A 24,738-nucleotide genomic window follows, 5' to 3' on the forward strand; every position below is an offset into this window, starting at 1 on the left:
TGAGTTTCTTATTTTATTCATTTTATATTCCAAAAGTTCCCATGGTCTTGAATACCAGCAAGCACAATGGGTTTCCACAAAAATGCATCATTAAACAACAGTTCAATCAGTGGCTGTGGAAGACATGCGGCTTATTCCACTGTTATAGCAAATCAGACACATTTAACATTTGACAGCATTTTTCAGCCACACAAATAAGGAACATACAAAAAAGTAAAGTAGTTCAGCTTCAAATAAAGATTCCATTTTTTTTTTGGCCTAAAAACTAATCTCCATGTATTCCAGTGTTTTTTTCAGTGATGTGACTAAGCATGTTGAACACATACTGTATGACTGGTGGCATTTTGTGGCTGTGCTCATTTCTGAGATCATGTACACATATGTATTCCAAAGTAAAACTGTACCTGGAAATTAATACTTGTTGGCATCATCGGTTTGTATAACATACAAGAACCAAAGCCACCACAGTCTGGGACATAGTCACCTGATTTTAAAGGTAAATCTGTCATGTTTACTACATAGGTAAACATTTATATTTGCTGCATAGATTTTTATTTTTTGACTTAGCGAGCTTAATCCCTTAACGCCTGAATTTCTATATAATTATAGTAAAAAAAAAAAAATTTTTTGCTTTCAAGTAGATGCTAAATTAAGTGGAGATTCTTAATTTGAGTATCGCACAAAATAGATAGAAATTTGAGTGTGATGCAAATTTGTGACAACAGGCATAATGGTCAATAGTAATGAAAAAATAATAAAACAGATTTTCGTCTCAGGAGACGGAGATGGTTTCACTGGTGCCACAAAATTATTTTCCGTGTTCTGACAAGGTACGTATCGAATATGCCTGAAAACATACAATATCTTGGCTGATTCTGTTATGGAAACGGTTTCATGTAAATTTGTGACAGTCAACGTTAAGGGGTTAAAACATCATTTTGAGGAAGAATAACACCGAACCCACAGTAACTGTTGCCCTTTGTTCAAATCACTTCTTCTATTTGTGTAGATCTGACAACATCCCCTGCTGGTTTCCCTGATACAGGTCTTTGGACTGTCTGTCTTCATGTCTAAGTCCACAGGTACCTTTATATTTAATCCTTTTAGTGTCCCGTGGCCCCGGCCCCCTCTATCACATGTTTATAACCTTACTGTGCACTTCTTAATGTGTTTATGACCCTTGATTTGAATATAATTGTATCTCACAGTCCAGCCTGTGATCCCTCACATTTACAACCCTTGTTTGATGAATGTATCTCACATTCAATGCTGTATGTCCCCCACCCAAAGTCGGGGGGGGGGGCTTACACTCTCAGACATCCACTCTGCCTGTAAACCCACCATATACACTCATATATTCAATAAATCACACCACTGCAGCATACTTTGGGACAGATTTGAATGATTTCTTCAACAGTTTCAAACATCATATCTGTTTTTTGTGCTCAAAGAACATTGTGGGTCCACAGGGATGACAGTCTTTCCTACTTCTTCCTAGGACCACACATTCACTTTATTCTGGTGCACAAATGCTGGAGCACACCATCAAACAGATAAGGATATATGCAGCTCATACAGACCTCAATCCCAATCCAGACATTCTGAACCAATAGCAATTACTGAAATAATTTTGGCTGCTTTCACATTCTTCTGTTGCTAATTGCTGGTACACTAATCACTATCCAGCTGAACCAGGATACAGATACATTGGCATCCATCTGCCATCAGGGAACATCATCTGATTCACCTACACTGGCTGATGATATTCAACATTTAAATAGTAAATTGTGATGGACACTATTTCCAGCCAATAGATCAGTGCATAAGAATCTGGAACTAGATGTACCAATGTTTGACCCATATATCCTGAATGTTTTGCTTGTTTCAGTGGGCATAGTTCTGTTTCTGATCTTCCAGCAGCCCTGTCTTTTGATAGTATAAAGTCATTTTACTTTCTGCAGCTCTTTGCTGATAGCCAAGATCCAGCCTGTTATCAGTTTCTTAGCTTAATCAATCCATGTCTCCAAGAAGAAGAAAAGAAATCAAGATTCAGGACAATCTCAAGTGCCGCAATTTAGGCTCCATTGCTTCAAAACCTGAATTCACTGTTTCAATTAGTGCTCAGATCAATAAGGACAGTCTGATGTTTCTGTTAAGAGCAGGGTAGTTTAAGAATACAGAAGTGAATCTCAATACTGAAAAGCCAGTATTCAGGTCTGGCCCTTGCATTATTGTGTCTCAGCTTTGAACTAGCACTTCATGATGTACTGTGTGCATCATCTGCTCTTTGGTGATTTAACATAAACTGAAGCAGTAGCAGCCTCATTTTTCCTTCCCAGGAGTTTAAGTTGAGCCTTAAACATGTAGACTGGAGGGTGCTTGAGTACAGGGTTTTCCTGTGTTACATTGCCATGTCTTTCTTCTCCTTTCTTTCCTCTGCTGTGATTTTCTTAAGTCATCCATTGCTTTACTTTCAGTCTCTGATCAAACCTTCATTACCAGGGAAGTCCATTTAGGTGTTAATAGTCTCTGCACCTTTGTTCCATCTTTCACCACTGCATCAGTACTTCCTGCTTTTTATTGTGGTTTTTATCCCTTTCCTGTTCAGGAATCTCCACATGTCGTCATGACTACAACTTCTGTGAGTCTTTCTTTCCTCATTCACCTCCTCACTTCTTCTTTCCTTTCTGTTTCTTGCTGTTTTGCCCGGTCAGTGGAAGCCCTGACCCTTGTCGATGTGAAGCCACAGTGATGCTATCATTTGGTCCAAAATTCAGCAGGTATTCAGTTGCATCCAGAGGCCTTCCCTCCTCATCCCTGAGTCTGGAGAACACCTCCTGGTACAATGTGCTCAATCTGCGCTTTAAGTCTTGGAGAGTCCTTAAGGCTTCCTGTTTCTCTCTGAGGAGCCGTGAGCGCCGGCGCCTCAGCACTGACACATCATCTTCTAATCCCAGAAGCACATCCATCTTTCTCTTCCTGCAGTTCTGGGCAGCAATCTTGTTCTTCCCCCGCCGTCTTATGTCCCTGATGAGGTTCAGCTGTTCCTCACTGAGATGGTGGTTGGCCAGAAACTCATTAAACTCCTCTACAGGCAGATTAACTATAAATTCATTGGAAATGGGAATCTTTAGTGCTCTTGCTCTCCGTTCGTCTCGGCTCCAAATTCTAGCCTCAGACGTGTGTTTGGAAGTGGATGGGTGGAAAGGTTTGTCATGTCGTGGGGAGGATTTGATGTGTTTGGGAGGAACGTTGCTCAGACGTGGTGAGGAGGCAGCATTCAAGGGCTGGTTGTATGTGTGATCATGGCTGATATGTTCTGACCAAGGAAAGCCGTTAAAAAGTTTGTTATCCCCATAGGTGGGAGGGAAGAATTTTTTCACATGGTTGTAGTAGCCTCCTCCTACTGCCCCCATCACCTCCTCCTCCTGTTCCTCCTGCTTCACCATCACCTCCACTTCTACATCTGATCCGACCAGCCCTTCCTCATCATGAGAGAAGAGACTCTCTGCACAGGATGAAGTGGATGTTGAGGAGGATGAAGAAGAATAAGAGGAGGCTTCAGAAGTACAAGGAGAAGCCGGACTGTAACTGAAGTCCAGAGAAAGACCAGAGTCTGAGCCAGCCTCGTCCTCACCATCTAGGACAGAACAAAAACAACTCAATTCTACAAGATGTACAGTTTTCACATGACCCAATCCTGAATCTCCCCTTGACTCTATCCTTAATTTTGGAGTGATCTCTGCTAGGTAGTCACAAACATATGTAGAACATTTTCTAACTATTGAATTTCATCTATTGCTTCATTTGGGTACCTTGCTGGCTCATTGGTTGATCTTCTGGGAGCCCCATGCCATAGCCTGAGTGTCCGTTATCACCCTTCACTTTGTTGCCCATGTTCAGGCTGATCTGCTCAGGATGATGATGTATTTCATGGTCATAGTGACCCTCTTCCAGTCTGGCTGCAATCTCCGGACTGAATCCTTCCTCCAGAGCCAAGTCCAACAATCTAATGTCATCCAATATGGAAGCATCCACTAACATATCATTAAGAGGGTTAGGGATGCCATTTTCACCATCAACTTCATCTTCCTCATCAAGCAGGAAGGTACCAGGAGAAGTCAAGTCACAGGCCAAGGAATCCCCCCCCAAGGATGAGGTTGAAATGGAAGGTCTGAAGTCAGTTGAAAGATTCACATGAAAGCCAGAGAAGTTCTCAGGGTAGGAGGCATACTGTGAGTACAGACTGGTTTCCATGTCATCCACAAGATTGGCATTAAGGTCCATGCCTAAGTTTTCCTGAAGATCTTCTTCAAGCAGATCCATGTGATATGGAAGGCTGTGTGAATTATTCATATTAAGGTTTTTCAAAGTGTCTCCAATGTCCAAGTCTGAGCTTCGTTCATTCAAGTCTGCACTGGGCATAAGGGGAACCATGGCTTCCATCAAACCTAGGAACAAAGAACAAGTATGTCTGTAAATGTTAGGAATTAAGAAACAGAGTACTCATACTCCCTTCCACTTATGTTCCATCTGTATTTCAAGGTGTCTTAGTTAAGTTCAAGACTTGCCATTGAATGACTTGTGTGTTTCTTACAGGAATTTTTGTAAAATTAGAACTAAATATCCTTTTAGACATGAGCCCCTTTTACACAGCACTTCTGTTCCAGGAATATTTCACCTTATTTCTGGAACGACAGCTGTGTATACTTGGCAATCATGGGGAGTATGTAAAAGTTCAAGTGTTTCATTGGCTACATAATTATCATATTCCTATTTTCAGGACGAGTCATTAAAATGCCTTTGTCGTTTTACCAGAAATTACCACTCTACCATTATAAACACCTATTAAAATGTTTTGTCAGTGCTAGCCCAGATATTACCTTATAGCTCAAGATAAATTATATGAAAATGCTAAATGTGATTTGATTTTAATCACACGGCATGACATTTCAGTCAAAACAACAAAAGACAAAAGAAATGACATCATGAAGTAGCGTGAGATGATGGGATTCATCCACTCCTCATGATATGAAATGACTCAACCAGAAATCAGGTTTACAGAAACGGTAATGTATTAAAGTTGACATTATTAGTAAAGGGCGTTAGATGGATTCCTTCTACATTTGCACTTGTATTTCTCTATATTTACCCTTGATAAAGATTCATATCTTCTAGACCAGATGAATCTTAAGTTTATTAATTACATTGTCTTCTGTAACTGTTTTTGTGAACTTACTGCCATTGATGCCAACTCAGCACTTTTGTTAGTAGATTTAGCAACTTTTCAGATAACCCTAGCAACTTTTTCCAAATAGCACCAGCAACACATTTAGCTACTTTTAAAATGTGTTTGGAACTTTTGAAAAGTGACTCATGCTAAAGCACACATATTTTTCCTCTAAATGACACAAAATGATTTTCTCTGTCACTCATAAAAACACACGGTCTGTCTGCCTAGCTGTAAAAGTCAATGTTGACAACTTAGACACTGTTGGTATATTTTGTGGTTTTTCAGACCCCTCAAGAGACTCTTTAAAAAGTGACTAGTGACAAATATATCAACTTTATCTGGTGTTTTTGGAAACTTTTGGAGACTCTGATGTGAAAGCACATGCCACTTTTTTATCTAAAACAAATCACTGCACTGAATATGAATCACTCCCTGTGACATTGACAGTTTTCTCTGTTGTCACTTTTTGGTCCATTTAGATTGTTAATATGGACTGAAAATTAAAAATGTTATGGTTAAAAATTTTCATTTTGCTGTGACTTATTGCACATTCCTAAGTGGACTGCATGGTTAATCATGATGTGCTGCGCACTTTTAATACCCCTTGGCCAAATATAGTGTAAGGTTATGTTGAAAGTTAGTGCCCTATAATTTACATTACATTGTCTTTGTGTAAATTTGGTGCGGAAATCTCAATGCATTCTTCAGATAATGTGATTACGTCATTGAAAGGACATGTAGCCATTTGACCTTGAAAAAGTTGGTCAAGGTGACCTTTTTTCAATAGGCTTCTGCTCCATGGTAAGATGTATCCACAGTATAAATTTGGTGCAGATATCTCAATGCATTGTTCAGATAATGTGTTTACATTGTTGAATGGACAGACAGACAGACAGACGGACAGAAAGATGACAAAGCAATTACAATACCCCTTCAGCCTGTAGTTGGGGCAAAAACCGTACCAAACTGAAGAAAATGAAGCTATAAACTAAACAAACATACGAGCAAATAAATAATCTCAGTAATTCCTCCAGAGTGTCTGTATTGGGTCACTTGAGCCTGTCCCCATGCCCAGGTAAAGGAGGAGGGTTGGAATTGGGTCAGAGCATAGTTCATTTGTAGTTGTCAACATATTATGTTATTAGACTGTTTTTGCCTCTCCCACAATGTTATTCCTCTCTCCTACATCGTTAATTACATCCACATTTCCAATTACGTAAATTAGGTGATGACATCAATTAATAACTTCTAGCGACTTTTAGGACAAACACTAGGTACTTTCATTACTGAGGAGTAGAAAACACTGCTTACTGCATAATAAATCCTCCATGGATGGACAATAGAGATAAGCTAACCCAAGCCATTGACAGGCAACTAAACGAAACAGGCCATTTACTTTGAAAATTAAGGATTTATGGGAGTCCACAAAATGCATACAATAGGCCAAGTAATTTTTTTTTTACATATTTTCAAGTGGTACATATTATAGTTATAGTTTAAGGAATTTTAAAATATATGGAAGTTCTTCATGACTTCCAACTCAAATGTCAGCCTGGAAATGGAATTACCATGTGGAAGATGAGCGTCCATCAGAGGGACGTCCTGATTGGCCTGTATTTCACTATTGTCATGGTAGTTTTGCTGCTGAGGTTCAGAATTCACGCTCTGAAAGGTCTCAGGTGATTCAAGAGCGTGGTCCAAGAATGTCATCATGTCAACATCAGTGTTCTGGAGACAAAGAATGAAAAATTAACCTTGATTTACTTTAACTTTCTGTGGTTTATTCTTTATCAATATTTTAATCTGTCTTATATTTTTACCCTATTTTATGTATTTTTTAACTTTTATCTAATCGTTTACTATTATGGATTCATTTTTTGTGTGTTTTTTCACCTCAGGCTCCATAAAATGCAACAGGTCCTGCCACTGGAGCCCCAGGTCAAAGGTGGGGGTATCTGAGGGGATGATGGGGGATTGCAAGGGCTCCCTTCCTGTTACCGGAGAGTCAACATCTCCCCCCCTGCTGCTGCCATCACATCCCTGAAAAAAACCCAAAAAACAGTCAAATATAGTAATCAAAGTCAGACGCCATACACAGACAACCGATGGGAGGAAAAGAAAAAAACCCAGAGAAACACCAGAGGACATACTTGTTGTTCTGTGAAGGGAAAGGTTTCATCCAACAGCCTCAAACACTCCTGGAGGGAAACAGAGGTCTGAGCAGAAAAATAGGAACGAGAAAGGCAAAATGAGAGATGTTTAGACAGAAAAAGACTATGGAGAAAGTCTGGCCGGTTAACTGCGGTCATATCAGCAAATAAGACACAATTTCTGCCAAAAAGATGGACTTGAAAAAATGTCTGTCCTTTTCCTGACCATGTGTTATGATGTACGGTACTTCCGTCACTCTTGCTCCAATATAAGAACTTTTGGACATTAGTAGTTCTGTTCTTCCCTGTTTTTCATTAAGGTAACAGGCAAAAAGAAGTACATGATAGAGGTTCCACTGGGTTTCATACCTCAAGCTTTTCTACGTGTAAAGCTGAGGTGATAACCTTTACACTGTGGAGTGTAGAGCTGCAGCGATCTATTATGTTTGTGATTGATTCATCTATCAATTATTTTCTTTGATTTGATTAAATGCTTGGTTGAATGGGTGAAAAAAATAGTAAAAATGTGAAACAGATATGTCTGAAAATGACAAAAAACTTTATTCCAGAACCAGCTGAAACAACCGGAAGTATGAAAGTAAAAGGATATATAAATGTGTATAGAAATAACAACAGTATGAAAGTATATGTAAAAAATATCTATAGATATAAACAACAAACAAGTCAAATGACATCTACAAACAATATGTGCACTGCAGTCTTCAACACATTTGAATCCAACTTACTAACTTACTAACAACTTAAGATGGAATTAACATACCACTGAAAAATAAAGACAAATGTTTTCAATGTTTGTGTGAGAGCTTAAAAGTTTAAAGGAGTAAGTGATGGTTCCAATGAAGAAAAGGGAGCATACAGACATTTTCTTCCTTTTTGTCCTTGTCTCTTCTGAGCTACATTCCATGTTGTTTCTGTTGATCCTGGCATCACATGTGTCACAATAAGTGTCCATGTGAAACACAACAGCAGAACCAATGTTTAGTAGCAGCAAAATTAAGGAAACAAAGCTACGATTCAGGAAAAGTGTAACTGAATAATTTTTTAAAATCAATTTGATTAAAAAATTTAACCGATTTATTGTTTCAGATCTAGTGGAGTGTTGTTTTAGGCTGTGATTTTAAACTACTTCATTGACACCACAGAAACACTGTCATCTTCTACAACATTGATTAGCCAGTAAAAATCATGGGGTTTAATAAATGACAGTGGATGGAGACACTTGATTAATGGTCAGTTAATGATGTATTTTACTGAAAAAGTCACTTTTAATTCAGTTCTCTGTTTTGATACATAACTTTTGAATTTACTCTAAGCTTTTATGAACCTCTACATGATCAGTAAATTAAGTATTGGAAAAATACCTGATTTTTACTGAAAAATGCAAACTGCAGAGGATAATATAAAAAATGACCGTAAATCATTTGGGAAAGACAAAAAAATCATTTGTAAGTTGTAACAAATATAGTTGTCAATCTTTAAGGGTTTAGGTGGGACAACGGGATGCTACTGACTGACATTTCCATTGTTAGAGTCTTTACACTATCAGGGCTATAAGCTGACGGTAGTTGGTTGTAGGTTCATAAAAAACTGAGTAGAAAGTGAATGCTGGTACAATGTGTTGTAGAAGTGATTGGGTTCAGTCATCAGTTTATAGTAGGTCAGTCTAACTGAAGCTGACACACTAACATCACATCAGTCTCTTAAGGAATGTCCCTTTTGTCAAAAGCTGTTTCTGTATGGCCTTCTTCTGACACCAAGCAGAGTGATGACTTCTAAGAAAAGACAAAATGACCCTCCAACCGCATGCCTTTTACTCTGCCTCTCTTTTCTAGACACTTTCTTCAGTTTCATTTTGAGAAACGAGTGTCTTGTCTTTTCTCGACATCTCACCACTGACTGAACTTTTTATATGCACTATTTTGAAAATGGTGCTTTAAAAACTGTCAAAGGTGACCTGAAAAATGCTAACTTGCACATATCTCAAGTTTTCTTGGATATCTATATGTACTTCAATATATACAGTATCACATACATGCAGCACATGTATGTACATGATAAAGTATGTGTGTGAAATCACGCCCTGGGTGTCAGAGGCCCCCAGTGGAGCAGCTGCCAAAGGGTGTCACCAATTCCTATTCTGCTGATTTGGCAGTGCTCCAGTGTTTAAAGAAATGAGATCTGGCTGTGATCCAGACTGACAGACTGACCTTATCTAACACACGCTGACACAGAGTATGTCAGTAGATTTATGGGTCAGTACTGGTCCTGGATCAGTGGAGGTGGAGTCAGTTAGTGTTATACAGTCTTCCTCAGACTGACAGGCCTTGGAATGAGAGGTGAAATGATTAATCAATTAATCAAGTCAAAGTGATTAAAAATAATAATTTGATTACAATTTTCCTGAATCGAAGCTTCATTATCCTAATTTTGGTGTTGTTAAACCTTGTTTCCACTGTTTTGTTTCACACGGATGCTTGTTGTGACACACATGATGCCAGGATCAACACAAAGTTGTATGATAGTTCCATCTTAAGTTATTGGTAAGTTAGTAAGTTGGATCCAAATATGTTGAAGACTGCAGTGCATATATTGTTTGTAGATGTCATTTGACTTGTTTCTTGTTGTTTATATCTATGGATATTTTTATATATACTTTTACTTTTATTACTTTTTGTGGTTGTTTCAGCTGGTTCTGGAATAAAGGATAAGTTGTTTGTCATTTTTAGACATGTCTGTTTCATCTTTTTACTAATTTTTTCCCTATTCAAATAATTGTTTAATGGAATCAAAGAAAATAATTGATAGAGCAATCGATTACAAAAATAGCTGCAGCTCTAGTTAGAAAGGCTAAGGATGAGGGTATTTAAGTGGCAAGAGCAAAAAAAACACCAGGACTGAAAATACACCCCTTTCGTGACTTTTTCTTCTCAGACCAAATCAAAAGACGACATGAATATATAAACCACTTTTACAGGCTACTGTGTTGAGCCATAGACCTAACAGTAGAGTTAAAAACTACAGCTGCCAATTACATCACATAGACTTTACTTGAGCAGGTATTAATAATTTTACCTTTATCAAGGATTGTGTTGTGTAAAGCACAGCTTGTTATATTCAAATCTGATGTGCTTAGAATAAACTGAAAATATTAGGGTGGGCTGTGACCTACTCTTATCAGAGGTAATGAGGCAAACTGCATCTTTTTCCACAGTTTAAATTCACAAGCAGAACCTTAGTATATATAACCATATATAGTGATATTCAGTATATATACATGCAGTAAACACATAATCTGGATTCATCACTGAAGCCTGTGGTCACCTCAGAAACCAACTGAACTCACTCATGATTCACTGCATCAGCTTCACAGTAAAACGGTAACAAAGGTATCATAAGATGAATTCACAACTGATAGACACGTCCTCTGAAGCCAAATGCTCAACAAAACAGAACTTAGTCAGATCTGAGTTAATTGATAGTAGATTTAATTGTTCAGGGACTACAGCTTCTGTTGAAGGCAGACATCGCATGAATTCATTCTTCAGCCTCAGACAATGATACTTACCATTAAATTATCTCCAGTGATCATTTTTAATGAAAGAATCAGTCATCAGATTTCTATCCTTATAACCTCAGAACCAACAAATTTCATTTGACCACAACTGGCTAATCCTTTGCCAAATTATTTTTATTTATCAGGTAACAATTGTGCATTTTACTATGATAAATCTAACTCTTACCAAATCTTACCTGGTCAACTTCATGCTGGATCAGCTCCCTGTTGTTCATTTGATCATAGGAAACATCTTGTCTCCTTCCTCTCTCTCTCCTTCTGAAATGCCTGTGCAGTCCAGGAAGGTTTTCTTCATCCTCCTCTTCCTCTCCTATCTCATCAAGAGCACCACTGCGACTAGGTATATGGTGTGTCTCTTCCTGGTTGCAAAGAAAAAAATTATAATCTGGTCAAAAGTAGATATTCAGCAGATTTCCTGACTGTTTGCAACAACAGTGCAATAATATGCTAACACAGTTCAGGAGTGTAAAGATCAGCAGTGGTTCCACTGGGATTCACAGAACCTTCTCTAAAATACATATGATCACATCTATTGGGTCTTATTGAGGTTCATGAGTTTTAGTTAAATACCCATGACATCTCATAACATAACACAAAACTAAATCAAAAGGTTTTACGCCTACTGGGACTTGAACCCAGGACCTTCTGCAGGTAAAGCTAACATGGTAACTGCTACACTATGGAACCTTAGTATACTGAACTGTGGCCAGACTGACACATAGAAAATACCGACAATGAGGACAAGAATGTTCTTGGGGAATTTTACTTTTGACTGAGCCAAGGTATCCTTTCCCGTCTTTCCAGTTCACCAAGAGCTGCTGTGATAGAACATTGGTATCTTCTGTAGACACATTAGAACTAGACTATCCAATCAAACTCAGTGTAGGTTTGCTCTACTTTTCCTGATATTTGTAAATGATTGCAATATAATATATTTGCACCCTATGTGCAATCATGAAGACTAGCTAGTGAGCTCGTACTTAGTAGAAACATATGAATGCCACTACAGTGTATTTGTCTAAGAGGTAACATACCAAAGGTTACTCTGCAGTACTATCTTCAAATCTATATGTTGAGTGTGGATCTACCCAGAGACAGACAGCCAAGCTGAGAATAACTTTACCCTTCTCCTGACCTGGCTGAGGGCTTAGTGGCAAACCCAGAGACCCACAGCAGCTGGCCTGCAAAGACATGTATGAAGCTTTGAACATGTAATATTTAGGTCAGGCCTGTGTACCCACATACCTCTGTTCACTACATGTGTACAACTCAGTCAGAGTCTAGTTTAGAATCCCCAGAAATTCACGCCAAGCAGCACAAAGATTCAACTCTAAAAGCACCAGGAAATCTATGTATAAGACACATCAATGGAATCAGCTACAACCCCGGTGTGGACAATTCAGCAAGTTGGACCTTTGAAGACCCTTCTCAGAACATTTGAATGTTATGGACTTATTTTATGTTATGTGAATACAGAATAATATTAGGAAGTTTTGGATGTTTTTCTAGGTGGTCTCATTCTTACTGTAAGGAAAACAACCAGTTGATGTAAACCATTGCTTTAAGCTTCTCACTTTTTTTCTTACGTTTAACTCTACTTCAGTATTAGCTACAACATATTAAACCAAAGTTTGATTATTTTATTTTTAAAAATTGCACTGATTTTCTAAAGAAAACATGCTTGGCAAGACTAAAACAAATTTCCCATACATTTTTTTGTGTAAAATTCCCATTTTGCAGTGTTACCTCTGTACCAAAAGCAACTAATTTGAGTGTTGTCTTTTGCATGGTTATTATTTTAAACCAAGCACTAAATTAAAACCATTGACCAAAACTATCCACTAATGTAAACTGTTTAATACCTGTTAATTAAGTAATCCTATCAATACATCTAAGTAAGTGGTGTAAAATGCTGTTTGTCATCTTTTCATGGTCATCAGATATGACCCATTTGGACGTTCAGAGGCTCCGTAGTAAACATGGAAACACCATCATCTCCTATAACATTGATTCACCAGTAAAACCCATGGGATTTGATACTGTAAAGTGGATCAATGGACAGTGGATGGAGACACGGTTTATCTTCAGTTAATGATATATTTTGCAGGAAAAGTAACTTTTTCCTTGTTTTTTTTCTGATTTGATATAATAACCTTTGAATTTACTGAGCTTTTATGAATGTCTACATGATCAGAAAATTAAATATAGGAAAATACCTGATTTTCACTGAAACAAATGCAAAATACAGAGGATAACATAACAATAAATGGTAATAAATCACTTGGGTAAGGCCTAAAATTCAGAAGTGCATTTTAGACTTTGCAAGGTCGCACACAATCCACAAATGTCCATGTAGACTTTAGTGCTAAAATAGATCCTTGCTGTCAGGCATGACCTTGCATACTTATGTGAAAACTTGTCCAAGTATTCATCAGCTTTTAAACTACTGAGTATTACAAGAGGAATTTGCGATATAAATATTGACTCAAACCTGCTTGTAATTGAAACTAAACCAGGAACAACAAAGCTACAGTCTGAACCGAAGTTAACTATTAACATCCAGTCTTTCAACAGAGGCAAAGCCTTAATCACTTGTTGATGGAACTAGGGTTAGACCTAGGCTTTTAATAGAACAAGTGTAAGGCAATACTTGTATTAGACTTCATTTATAAGGGAAGATCTTTTAGTTTTTGTGTTTAGCATGTGACTAAAACACAACCCAAATATACACGGCTCAAATGTAACCCTAACCCTAACCTGGTGACCTGAGGGATGTTAAGAAGCTAAAAACACAAACAACCTAAAGCACACACCTAAACACATCTTAAGCGGTGTAGCTTGACTCAACATAATATGTTAAATATATTTTACAGAATGTTCCTGTAGTGTGGAACTTACAGTCCAAGGCAAACTCTGTCTCCTTACACCTCATGTACAGAACAAATGTGGAAGAGGCAACACCATGAGATTATGTTAAAGCTGTGTCAAGGTTTGTCTCAGTGTTATTCAACATCAGGTGCTGTGTTGACCAACCAACGATGAACAAGTACACATTCCAGGTAGATTATGTCCTAAGAGAGAGGATAACGTAGTTGCAGACACACCTTTCTCAACTAATATTTGGTGTGAAGAAAAACATCATGCTATCAGGCCGGTGTTTCTGCTGAGAACAAAAACTGAGAGGCCGAAGAAAAACTTTTACCCCCAAGTCTGAGCCCTAACAGGACAAGAATAAGAAAAAAACACTGTACCACGCACCTTATCGACACAGATACAAGACTGGAAATGTATGTATGTGTATCCACCTGAGACCCAGCAATGCATGTTTATGTTTATGTTTATGCATTTGGCAGACGCTTTTTTCCAAAGCAACTTACAGGGGAAAACCAATTAAATCACTCAATCAATCAAATTTTATTTATATAATGCCAGATCACAAAAAAAGTTATCTCATGACACTTTATATACAGAGTTGGTCAAAACCAGACTCTAAGCCAATTTACAGAAACCCAACAGAATCCTCCAGGAGCAAACACTTGTGACTGGTGACAGTGGCGAGGAAAAACTTCCCTTTAACAGCAGAAACCTCGAGCAGACCCAGACTCCTGGAGGATGGCCGTCTGCCTTGACCAGTTGGGGTTAAAGAGAGGGGGTAAAGAAGAGAAAAAGAGAGAGCGATAGAGATAGAGACTGGGGGAGAAGGGGGGAGTAGGGGGAGACACATGGAGGCAGTTGAGGATAAGTGAGTGGTGATGATGAGGGCAGGGAAGAGGCAGGACCACCGCAGCAGGTCCAGAAGTAATCCTGGAAGAATCTGTGATAATCCTGGGAAAAACCTTATGAGAATATTTAAGATGGAATGTTTGAAAGTGTTAGGATAGGAGGTGCTCTCAGAAGAGCTGGGTCTTCAGGAGCTTCTTGAAGATAGGCAGGGATGCCTCTGTTCTTGTAGCACTTGGTAGGGCGTTCCACCAACGTGGAACGACCCATGAAAAGAGCCTGGATTGTCTTGTGCAAGGTCTGGGGACCACCAGACTACGTTCCCCAGATGAGCAGAGTGGTCGTGGGGCAACATAAGCTTTTATCAGTGCACCTAGGTAGGTAGGAGCAGACCCACTGAGAATTTTGTAGGCTAGGATTAAAGATTTGAATTTGATGCGGGCAGCTATGGGTAGCCAGTGTAACTCAATGAGTAAGGGGGTGACATGTGCCCTTTTAGGCTGATTGAAGACCAGACACGCTGCTGCATTCTGGACCATCTGTAGTGGTCTGACAACACAAGCTGGGAGGCCTGTTAGAAAAACATTGCAGTAGTCAAGGCGGGAGATAACCATAGTCTGCACCAGGAGCTGGGTGGCCTGTTCAGTTAGGTATGGCCTGATCTTTCTTAGGTTGAACAGAGTGAAACGGCATGATCGGGTGACAGAGGCAACATGATCTGTGAAGGTCAACTGATTATCAATCATGACTCCCAGGTTACGTACTACACTGGTAGGAGCCAGAGGTATGGAGTCAATACTGATGGAGATGTCCTGTTGTATGGTTGGCTTAGCTGGGAAGACCAGCAGTTCAGTTTTGGACAGGTTCAGCTGAAGGTGATGGGCTTTCATCCATGCAGATATGTCAGAGAGACAATCTGAGATTCGCGCTGAGAGTGTGGAGTCATCAGGTGGGAATGCCAGATAGAGCTGGGTATCATCAGCATAGCAATGATATGAGAAGCCGTGTGAGTGGATGATCTGACCGAGTGAGGTGGTGTATATGGCAATGCATATTTGTCCTCTGTAGGAGACCAGTGTTTCACAGCTTTGCTTACAAAAAAAAACAAAACAAAACAAAAAAGCTGTACACTGCAAAGAATATTCCACTGAAAAATAAACAAATACATGAAAAGTTACAAATGTATCTGAAAAAAGTGTTGTATCATGCTGTTTTCAATCAAGGCAATTATTTAAACTAAAACAGTCAAAGCTACAAGAGCTACCTCTTTTAAGTTTACTCTTTTTTTACATTTATATTTATAATTTTCATCTTGTGTCCTGTGTGTGAAATCACTATTCTACAATTGGCTGCAGGTACAAAAATACATTTCACTGTGCATTGTCCTCTGTATGAAAAATACAACCTATCTTATCTTATCTTATCTCATCTCATCTCATCTCATCTCATCTCATCTCATCTCATCTTATCTTATCTTAATAATGTTTATTTTGAATACACATGCTCGGGTAAGGGTTCCTTTTCCTATTTGGCTGTTTCAGTACAGTATGCTTGTTTACATGTATTTATAACTGAATGTCTGACTGTGTACTGATGTGGTAAACAGGAGGGGTTGCAAAACCTCAGGAGGAGAATGTATGACAGGATGCATTACGCTGGTGATCAGGTTTCAAAACAAGCCAGTTGGTCCCAAGGCCAACAGAACACTAATAAAGTGTGTGAGTGTGTGTCTGCATGTCATCTGATACACAGGGGGAATTCAAAAACACTGTCATGTACACTATCACTTTGATGAGGACTAGACAAGGTGAGTCCAGTGAACACCTTGTACCCTGAAACCTAGATGTCTGTGTTCAGCACAAGTGGGTAATTTACTCCATGTTTGTGTGGTTTTTGGGTCTGTTGAACATCGTATTCGACACAGAAAATTTCAGGGCTGAAAAATTATGCCAGAATTGAAAACTCAAACCTTGTAGCTCCTTGAATGACCACTTGAATCTTTGCTTCAGTAATGAATCAGTCAAAGTTTTACAGCAGACAAAAACATGTTTACAGCCTTGGACAAAAACACTTTGTCTCTACACCCATTTCCCCCTCTGTGACAACTGTATGTGGAGTTAATGTTTTATATGAATGACCTGGACAGTTAATAAAGGGTGTGGCTACTTTCAATGACAGGTGTCTATTGTCTACGTCTGCCTGTTTGTTCTGATTGACAACTAGGCCTTGCTCATCTGCCGAGTCAGACTTTTCTAGGCTTTGGTTTGTTGATAAAACAAGTGTTTTTCCAATAGAAATCTACAGTGTCTATAAGGTTAAACAGACAAGACCGTTGAAGGACTCATATCATGCAACTACACTACAAAAAATATGCCCAAATACACTAATTTCTGCCTTAACCCTTAAAGACCCAGAACTACTTTTGAACTACCAGAACTACCTTTCAAATGACTTTTTCCTCTAAATCTAACCTTTCTAAAGGGATTTATCACCATTTATTATATTAGCCTCTACATTTTTCATTTTTCAGTGTAAATCATGTGTTTTCCTATATTTAGTTTTCTTATTATGTAAGTGTTAATTAAATCTCAGTATAAATTCAAAGGTTATATTATGTCAGAACAGAAGAATCCTGAGGAAGAACTGACTTTCAGCAAAATATTTCATTAACTGAACATAAACCAAGTGTCTCCATCCATTGTCATTTATCAAACTCCATGGGTTTTACTGGTGAAACAATGCTGTAGAAGATGATGGTGTTTTCACGTTCACTACGTAGCCTTTGAACATCCAAATGGGTCACATCTGATGACCGTGAAAAGATGACAAACTGCATTTTACACCAATTATTTACATGTATTGACAGGATTAGTGGACCGTCAGGTACTAAACATTTTACATCAGTGGGGGCCTTTGGTCGGTGGTGGATTTTTGGGTCTTCATGGGTTAAAAAACCCAAGAAGCTATAGTCAAAAATGCCAAACACAAAGCCTGAAAAAACAAAAAAAAATCAAAAAAACAAAAACACAGTGTTCCACAAAGTAAGGGGTTACATCACAGCATCTACGTGTAAGGGTTCTATACAGTCTAGCATTCTTCAGTTAGTGTTATATAAAAGACATCTGCTTCCCACTGTCAACTGTAAACCTCAGGGCACAGAGTGGCTCTTTCACCCATTTCACATGTTCCTTCATCCCTGATGAGCTCTACAGACTATTTTCAACACGTCTGTGTCTGACAGTAGTCAGGTCTTTTGGTTCACAGCCTGACCAGGCATGTCTGAGCTGCTGACATTATTAAAAGCAGCTCAGGGCATAACTGTGTGTTCAGACAGGAACATGAAGACAGTAACGCCGCCCAGATCAAATGATCAGCAGATTTTCTGTCAGTGACTGACTTCAAATATGGATTACTGCTCAACTGCACGATTATGTTTCTATATTAATCATTACGAACTACTATGTGCAGACAACAGTAGCTTGGCTCCGCTCATAATATTTCTGTAATTGTTGTACTTTGTTTATTCTAGCAAACATTTAATGTGAATTAGTTATACTGTGAAGTGTCAATGTGACCTAAATTTTGTTATCTGCTCATAAAATTATGACACATGAACAGTATTGGTAACTATTGAACCACCTGTTTTTACATGTTACATTCTAGTATTTTCTAGTAATTTAATTGCATTTTGCAGGACTCTACATGCATGATTTTAATACTTAGTCTTTGGACATTTTGTTGTATAATTTCAGTATTTTCCTCCCTTCACATAAATCTTTTTTCTCTGGTGTTTTTTCTTTATTGTGAGGACATGCTAAATTTTACTAATCAGCTTTGTCATCACAGGTAACAATGGATCACACGTATGTAAACTGAGAATTAAATGTTGGCAATGTATCTTTCAAGAAATGCTGCTACTAAATGTTTCCACTTCAGACTTTTTAGATTCCTGCTGTTTATATTATATCCATGAGGTCTGGTAAAAGTAGTTACCAGGTTAGTTTAATAAACAGTTAAACAGTCTCGTCTGTCTATGTGTTTGCTTTAAAGGCGTTCTCTCTCTATCAGGGTGTTCCTACTGTGTTTCTCAATTGTACCAACTGCATTCTATAATTTTCCTGGTGAAGTCATCTGGTGAGCTGAGAGTTCCTGGTGACTCATCAAACTCTGAATCATCTCACGTGAAGTTAGACTCAGTTTTAGCGACAGCCCAAAATAAAAATATACATCTTGATTTGAGCTATAGATTGCAGATTTGGTTTCGACCAGCTCTATATGTCAAGTGTCATGAGATAACTTTTGTCATGATGTGACGCTAAATAAATACATTTGACTTGATTTGATTTTCATTTTTTTTGCCTTGTCAGATCTGTTACTAAACTCCAGTTGATGGTGACTATTTGCTTCATAGAGTCAAGTGACTTATGCTACATATCCCACAGTTATGGGATGGCCAAAGGACAGCAGATAATGACTTTGTCTAATGTTTTATTTAATTAACAACCTTTGTCCCCTGGCTGATCTATTTCAGACATAAACATTTAATAATAGAATCATTTCAGGAAACAGCTATATTCATGCCTTTAAATCTATGTTTAAAAATTCAGGGTAAATGTGTGTAGATGACAGATGAACATGGAATAATTGGGAATTTCAATGTTAATATTTAGACCAATGTTTAAAAAGTTGTACCTCTCCGTCCTCCTCGCCCTCATCATCTTCCAGTAGATCCAGTCCATCTCTGGGTTCCAGAGGCAGGGCAACTCTGGGTCTGCCCCCCCCCTCCATAGGAGCTCTGTCCAGTGGGGCAGGCTGGTGTGGATATCCCACTGGGAGGGGACTGGACTCCTGTTGAACCAGCCACGTCTCCAGCTCTGTGTGAGGAACCTGGAAGAAAAACAGCCATTTCTAAATTCAAGACTTTTCTCTGCTGTAAGAAACAAGAAGCCTGAACCTGCAGTTCCTAAAACAGACGCTTGAGGCAGACACCTGAAACACATCAGTCACTATAAGGTTCTATAGGCACATGTTAAAACACTTGGATTTGCAGCAGATATAAACCTGTTGACAGCTTGGTCAAAAACAAGTTTTGGTTTTTAGAATTCAACTGTATGGTTTTGATTAATACTTCACTAGACCGTAAGTTGGAACCTTAGTTTCTTCCTCTGGCAGTATTATTTACATACTTAGTGTTAAGTGTGTTTTCACATTAATATTAGTATTCGCTTGGTGAGTTCTACCCCTTGCTCTTCCTCTTTCTACCAAAATGTTACTTTTGGTTACAAAAACCAAGATGCAGTCCACAAATACATCACTGCAGAAATCTCTTCTTGCTGGAAGTCCAACCAAAAACACTTACTGCAATAATCTGTTATACAAATGATGACGTCCTCATGAAGATAGGAGGACCAAAAGTAAACATAGTGTAAAATACATTTTTGATTTTATTCTAAAGCAAGGTTAGCTGCTTATTTCTTCTATTTCTGGTCTACCCTGACTGACTGACTGACTGACAGACAGACAGATAGACCCTATTGATCCCACACTTATAAACTACAGTGCAACAGCAGCATGACAGACAGTCAAAACATTTTTTTTAAAAATATGGCATACACTAAACACACTATACACAATAAATCAGAAGTATCAAAACATACCTGGATAAAAAAACCTGGATAATTAAACTCTAAGGCACAAAAATAAACTGTAATTTTCAGTATGAAGAAGGTGACATTTAAGTGCAGTGACGTTAGTTTCCCTTTTACACTACAAGATGTAGATATTTGAGTGAATTTCTCAAATTTCCCCTCTTGCCTTAAAAAATGAACCAAAAAAACATTTTACCCCCAACTATCCCAATGAAAAGATGAAACATTTTTACTTTTGCCTATATGCCTTATAATCTCAGTCTAAGAGGAGTCATACAGCTAACAATGGCATGCTTCCAGACCTGTATTCTGTCCAGAGAGCGGACCCAGCCCAGCAGCCTTCGTGCTGTGAAGAACTCATCCAGGTCCACACTTTTGGGGTGCAGATCCTGGCCGTCTTCCAGGCGATTTCGCAAGTTGTGGAACTGCGTCTGAGTCAGCGCTGATGTTGGACCAAGAATCATTTCGTGCCAGGTATCGGGCAGGTAGGGCTCCAGACCGACGTCCACCCTGACTCCACACAGGCTGAGCAGGATGGCCATCTGGATAAGGCCCTCCGTGAAGTATTTCTTTAGGTACAGCATCGTCTGTGCGATTTCAGCAAACTGGAAAAAGTTTCCTGGAACCCAACACATCCAGGTTGAACAGTGGTATTATAAACACCAATATCACAATTGTTTTAAAATATCCTTGTTCACATCATTTGTTATTTTGTCATTTCAATTACAACATTGCTTTAGTACAAGAGACTGAACAAAACGCAGATGCTAGTATCAGAATGAACTCCTCTTTCATCATGTATAATTATAGTTTCTAAATCTGAACAGGAAGACTGAATGTAAAAACTTATTCTGTCTTTCAACACAAGATAGTCTTTATGGAGACTCCACAAGTCTTTCTCCTTGTAAATAAAAAGATCTGCTGAGTTCCAACATGGTAAAGGACTGTTTACACAATTCAAACACTACACATTATTAGGAGACCAGCTTATGATAGAACATGTTAATGTGCTTTAATGATCTGTGGAGCCTAACCTGCTTTCCTCTTAAGGCTGCATGACTCATCCTATTACATTTGAGTCAAATTTAACCCATTTTAAAGTTTTGATGCCTAAAACATTCCTTTAATTTCTTTTCTTACCAAAACATGGCTTTACTACATCCTCGACAATGACAGTTTCACAAAAGAACACATTATGATACACTTATTTAAATGCCTATTTATAAAAGGTTGATGTCTGTTGACGCTAAAGGTTAAATTTTACCTGGTATCTATTACTGACTAATAATGCAGAGAAATTAATACTACATTGAACTTACATTATGTAGGCTAGTCTAAAGTAAAACATAACTTAAACTCTCAAATTTGACCCACAAACACAGAGAGGACACTGGCATTTGGGGCTACAACTAATTATTATTTTCAGTGTTGATTAAACTTCAATGATTATTTTCTCATTTATCTGATAAGTTGTTTGGCCTCTAAAATGTCAGAAAATGGTGAAAAATGTATTTTGAAAACTCAAGATAACTTCCTGAAATGTTTTGGTTGGTCACAACTCAAAGATGTTTGGTTAGATAATTGAGGAAAATATTCACATTTAAGAGGATAAAATCAGAGAATTTAGAATTTTTCTTTCTTAAATATTAAACAATACAGATTAGTCATTGTTGAAATTTAAGGAAATAACTGAATAAGGTCTCCCTACTGTAACTTAATCTTTACATTATTATAAATTATTGAAATAACTTTGTTTTACAAAATATCAGATAACAGTATAAATATTCACTGTACAAACTACTTTCAACAGCACATGTTGCTATATGTAAACTGCTTCTTTTAGTCTTGCCAGAAATATTTGATTCAATTTACTGTCAGCAACAGAGAAAATAACATTGTGATGTCTAAAAAGCCAATTCCAACAGAACCAGAAGTTTAAAGTGTTGTACTTGTTTTCATTCCCTCTGACTAGTTAATTTTACAATAGACCATTTAATCTCTTTCTTGTGGTACGTTTGTTTAGCTTTTGGAAATTAATTCTCAAAGCTCATACTTTTACAACCACTATTACTATTATTGCTTACAACAACCACCCTATAATTACTGTTCGTAACCCCTGCAGGAGAAGCACTGACACCACAGCCCTGATTATAATAACGGTAGTGCAGTTATCGACAATAATCTTCCATTGTCAGTGCAGTCTGACCTGCAGGGCGGCGCCAGCTGACACTTCATGTGAGAAGATAAGGAAAATTTCAAGCTCATTCTAGAAAAAGGCTGTGGTAACCACCTGCCTGCCCAGCTCTGCCTCCATTAGTCACTGCAGCCACATGATGTAACTGCTGCTGTTTGCCTGGAAAAAAAAAACCCCTGTCCCCTCCCTCCCAGGCTGCTGGTTTCCGCCCTCTTCAGTCACTGAGTTTACTTTTCAATCTCTGGTAACTGTTTATAGCAACCGTGGTGGAAAAGCTGACCAATAGAGAGGTATTTAAACTTTTCAGAACCACATTACGATCTTAACTACACTCGGTGCTTGTATTTATAGTTGACTATAGTGAACTGTCATCATCCAATACATGTTTTGGTCAAGTCCTGTCTTGTGCTGTGTGGTCAAAAATGCATCCTGGTGTATTTGGCTGCCTGCACACTCATGGTAGGCTACTAGTAAATAACTTCACCAGATAAAGGATGCACTTTTTGACTTTTCTTCCCTATAATGGCGTGTATTTATGTTTAACACAGTTTTCAATCAGCAAACTCTATTGTAGGGTCTTGTCTAGACAGTTTCTTGTAATATTTAGATGAATTTACATTGTTATAATGTTACCCTCGATCGCGTGTTTCATTGTAAATCACTGTTGATCTATTTTGAGACGTGCAATATGAATTAAGTTATCATTATCAACATTATATGAAGCTTCTGTTCTAGATTTGTGAACCTCTGCATTAACAAGTCAGTAATAACTCTAAATAAAGTTACAAAGTGCTTAACTAGATAAAACAATACACGACACAAGAAGAGGAATTACTTTACAACATAAATGGTTAGATTATGGGCTATTCCATATAGTACAGTGGTCCACTAATGTTCTGATATAAACCATAAGTCTATCTGACTCTGGATCAGCCAGAGCAACAGGTTGAACGGTGTTGTCATCACCTGCTGATACCGTTCACATTTATATGAGGAAGCTCCACAAACAGAAACCAAGCGACTGTTATTGCTTAATGTTTCAATGACCATGTTCATAACAAAGAACAATACTATAGCCTACATTTTATACAGATATGGTTAATATAGCCTACTGAGTCACTGTAAAAGAAACGCAAAACTTTGAGGAGTGTTGGCCCTATAATTTTAGACCATTTGCAAATAAAAACATTATTAACCACTGTCTTGTTACTTAGCGGACATAAAAGTCATAAAATAAGTTCACAGTAATACTTAGACTAGACAGTTTCGACTTCATAAAGACCACGTTAGTCAAATAAAGCCAGTGCTCCTTACCTTTGTCGGTAGTTTAGTTCAAAAGTGCAGTGATTCACTATTTTCATGTGTTTCCGTCACTGTCAGTGACGCCTCTCGAGCCGGCGTCGGTTTCTGCTCTGATCTGAGGAGGAGGAGGAGGGCGGGGCCTTTTTAAAGGGGATCCGCCTCTGATGACATCAGCAGACACCTCCCTCAAGGAAAATAAAACCGCCAACTGTCTGTATTTTTTACTGGGACTCCTATTTCTGGGGGCATTTCGTGTCTGATGCGGGTTCTTGTGTCGGTGCGGTGTCATAATCCGGTAGTCCCCTAAACCTAGATCATAGAATGTAACCCTGAGGAAATGCCCCAAAAAATAGGAGTGCCGTTTTCTACTGTCAGTGCCGAGGTTTTATGGTAAATGCTGGATTTATGAGCCTTTGGCAGTAACACACACAGCGCCACCTACTGCTATGAAGTAAAATCACAAACACTGTCCTGCGGAGAAAGGTAGATTTAGTCAGACACTGTATTCACCTGTAGTACAACTACAGCACTGAGTCAAAGTTGCACCAGATATGTTGTTTTACAACTTATAATTAGAGAAGCAGCTATCGATTATTTTGTAATCAATTAATCTATTGATTATTTTTCTTAAATTCAATTTGATTAAATGACTATTTGAATAAAAATATAGTAAAAATGTAAAACAGGCATGTGTGAAAATGACAACTTATCCTTTATTCCAGAAAAGTACAAGAATGAATGAATGAATATTTTTATTTAAATGTCATACACTCATGGGCCCAGCCCATATTGACTTATAAGACACTATTGACATTCAAAACAGGAAGATGACCAACATGTAAAGCATACACTCATCCCAAAAACAATTACATAAAACAAGGTCCTTTTAGTTTGGG

General features: G+C 38.2%; 1 protein-coding gene across 4 annotated transcripts; it reads right to left on the minus strand.

Annotated features, from left to right (window-relative positions):
- On the minus strand, positions 1-23,948 carry nfe2l1a (nfe2 like bZIP transcription factor 1a). Of its 4 annotated transcripts, none has more exons than XM_030141788.1 (9): positions 23,855-23,948; positions 20,649-20,965; positions 19,391-19,585; positions 11,155-11,337; positions 7,384-7,449; positions 7,127-7,273; positions 6,802-6,961; positions 3,816-4,451; positions 1-3,640 (listed from the first exon to the last, which is right to left on the minus strand). In XM_030141788.1, the coding sequence occupies exons 2-9, from the start codon at positions 20,928-20,930 to the stop codon at positions 2,670-2,672; spliced, it is 2,640 nt and encodes an 879-aa protein (XP_029997648.1). In that variant the 5' UTR covers positions 20,931-20,965; positions 23,855-23,948; the 3' UTR covers positions 1-2,669. The 4 variants fall into 4 exon arrangements, with proteins under 4 accessions (XP_029997648.1, XP_029997647.1, XP_029997646.1 ...); XM_030141787.1 differs by having other exon boundaries at positions 7,127-7,276; XM_030141786.1 differs by having other exon boundaries at positions 7,127-7,276; positions 7,381-7,449.
- Between the last annotated feature and the right edge of the window lie 790 nt (positions 23,949-24,738).

Source organism: Sphaeramia orbicularis, chromosome 8, assembly GCF_902148855.1.
Source record: "Sphaeramia orbicularis chromosome 8, fSphaOr1.1, whole genome shotgun sequence".
Taxonomy (NCBI): domain Eukaryota; kingdom Metazoa; phylum Chordata; class Actinopteri; order Kurtiformes; family Apogonidae; genus Sphaeramia; species Sphaeramia orbicularis.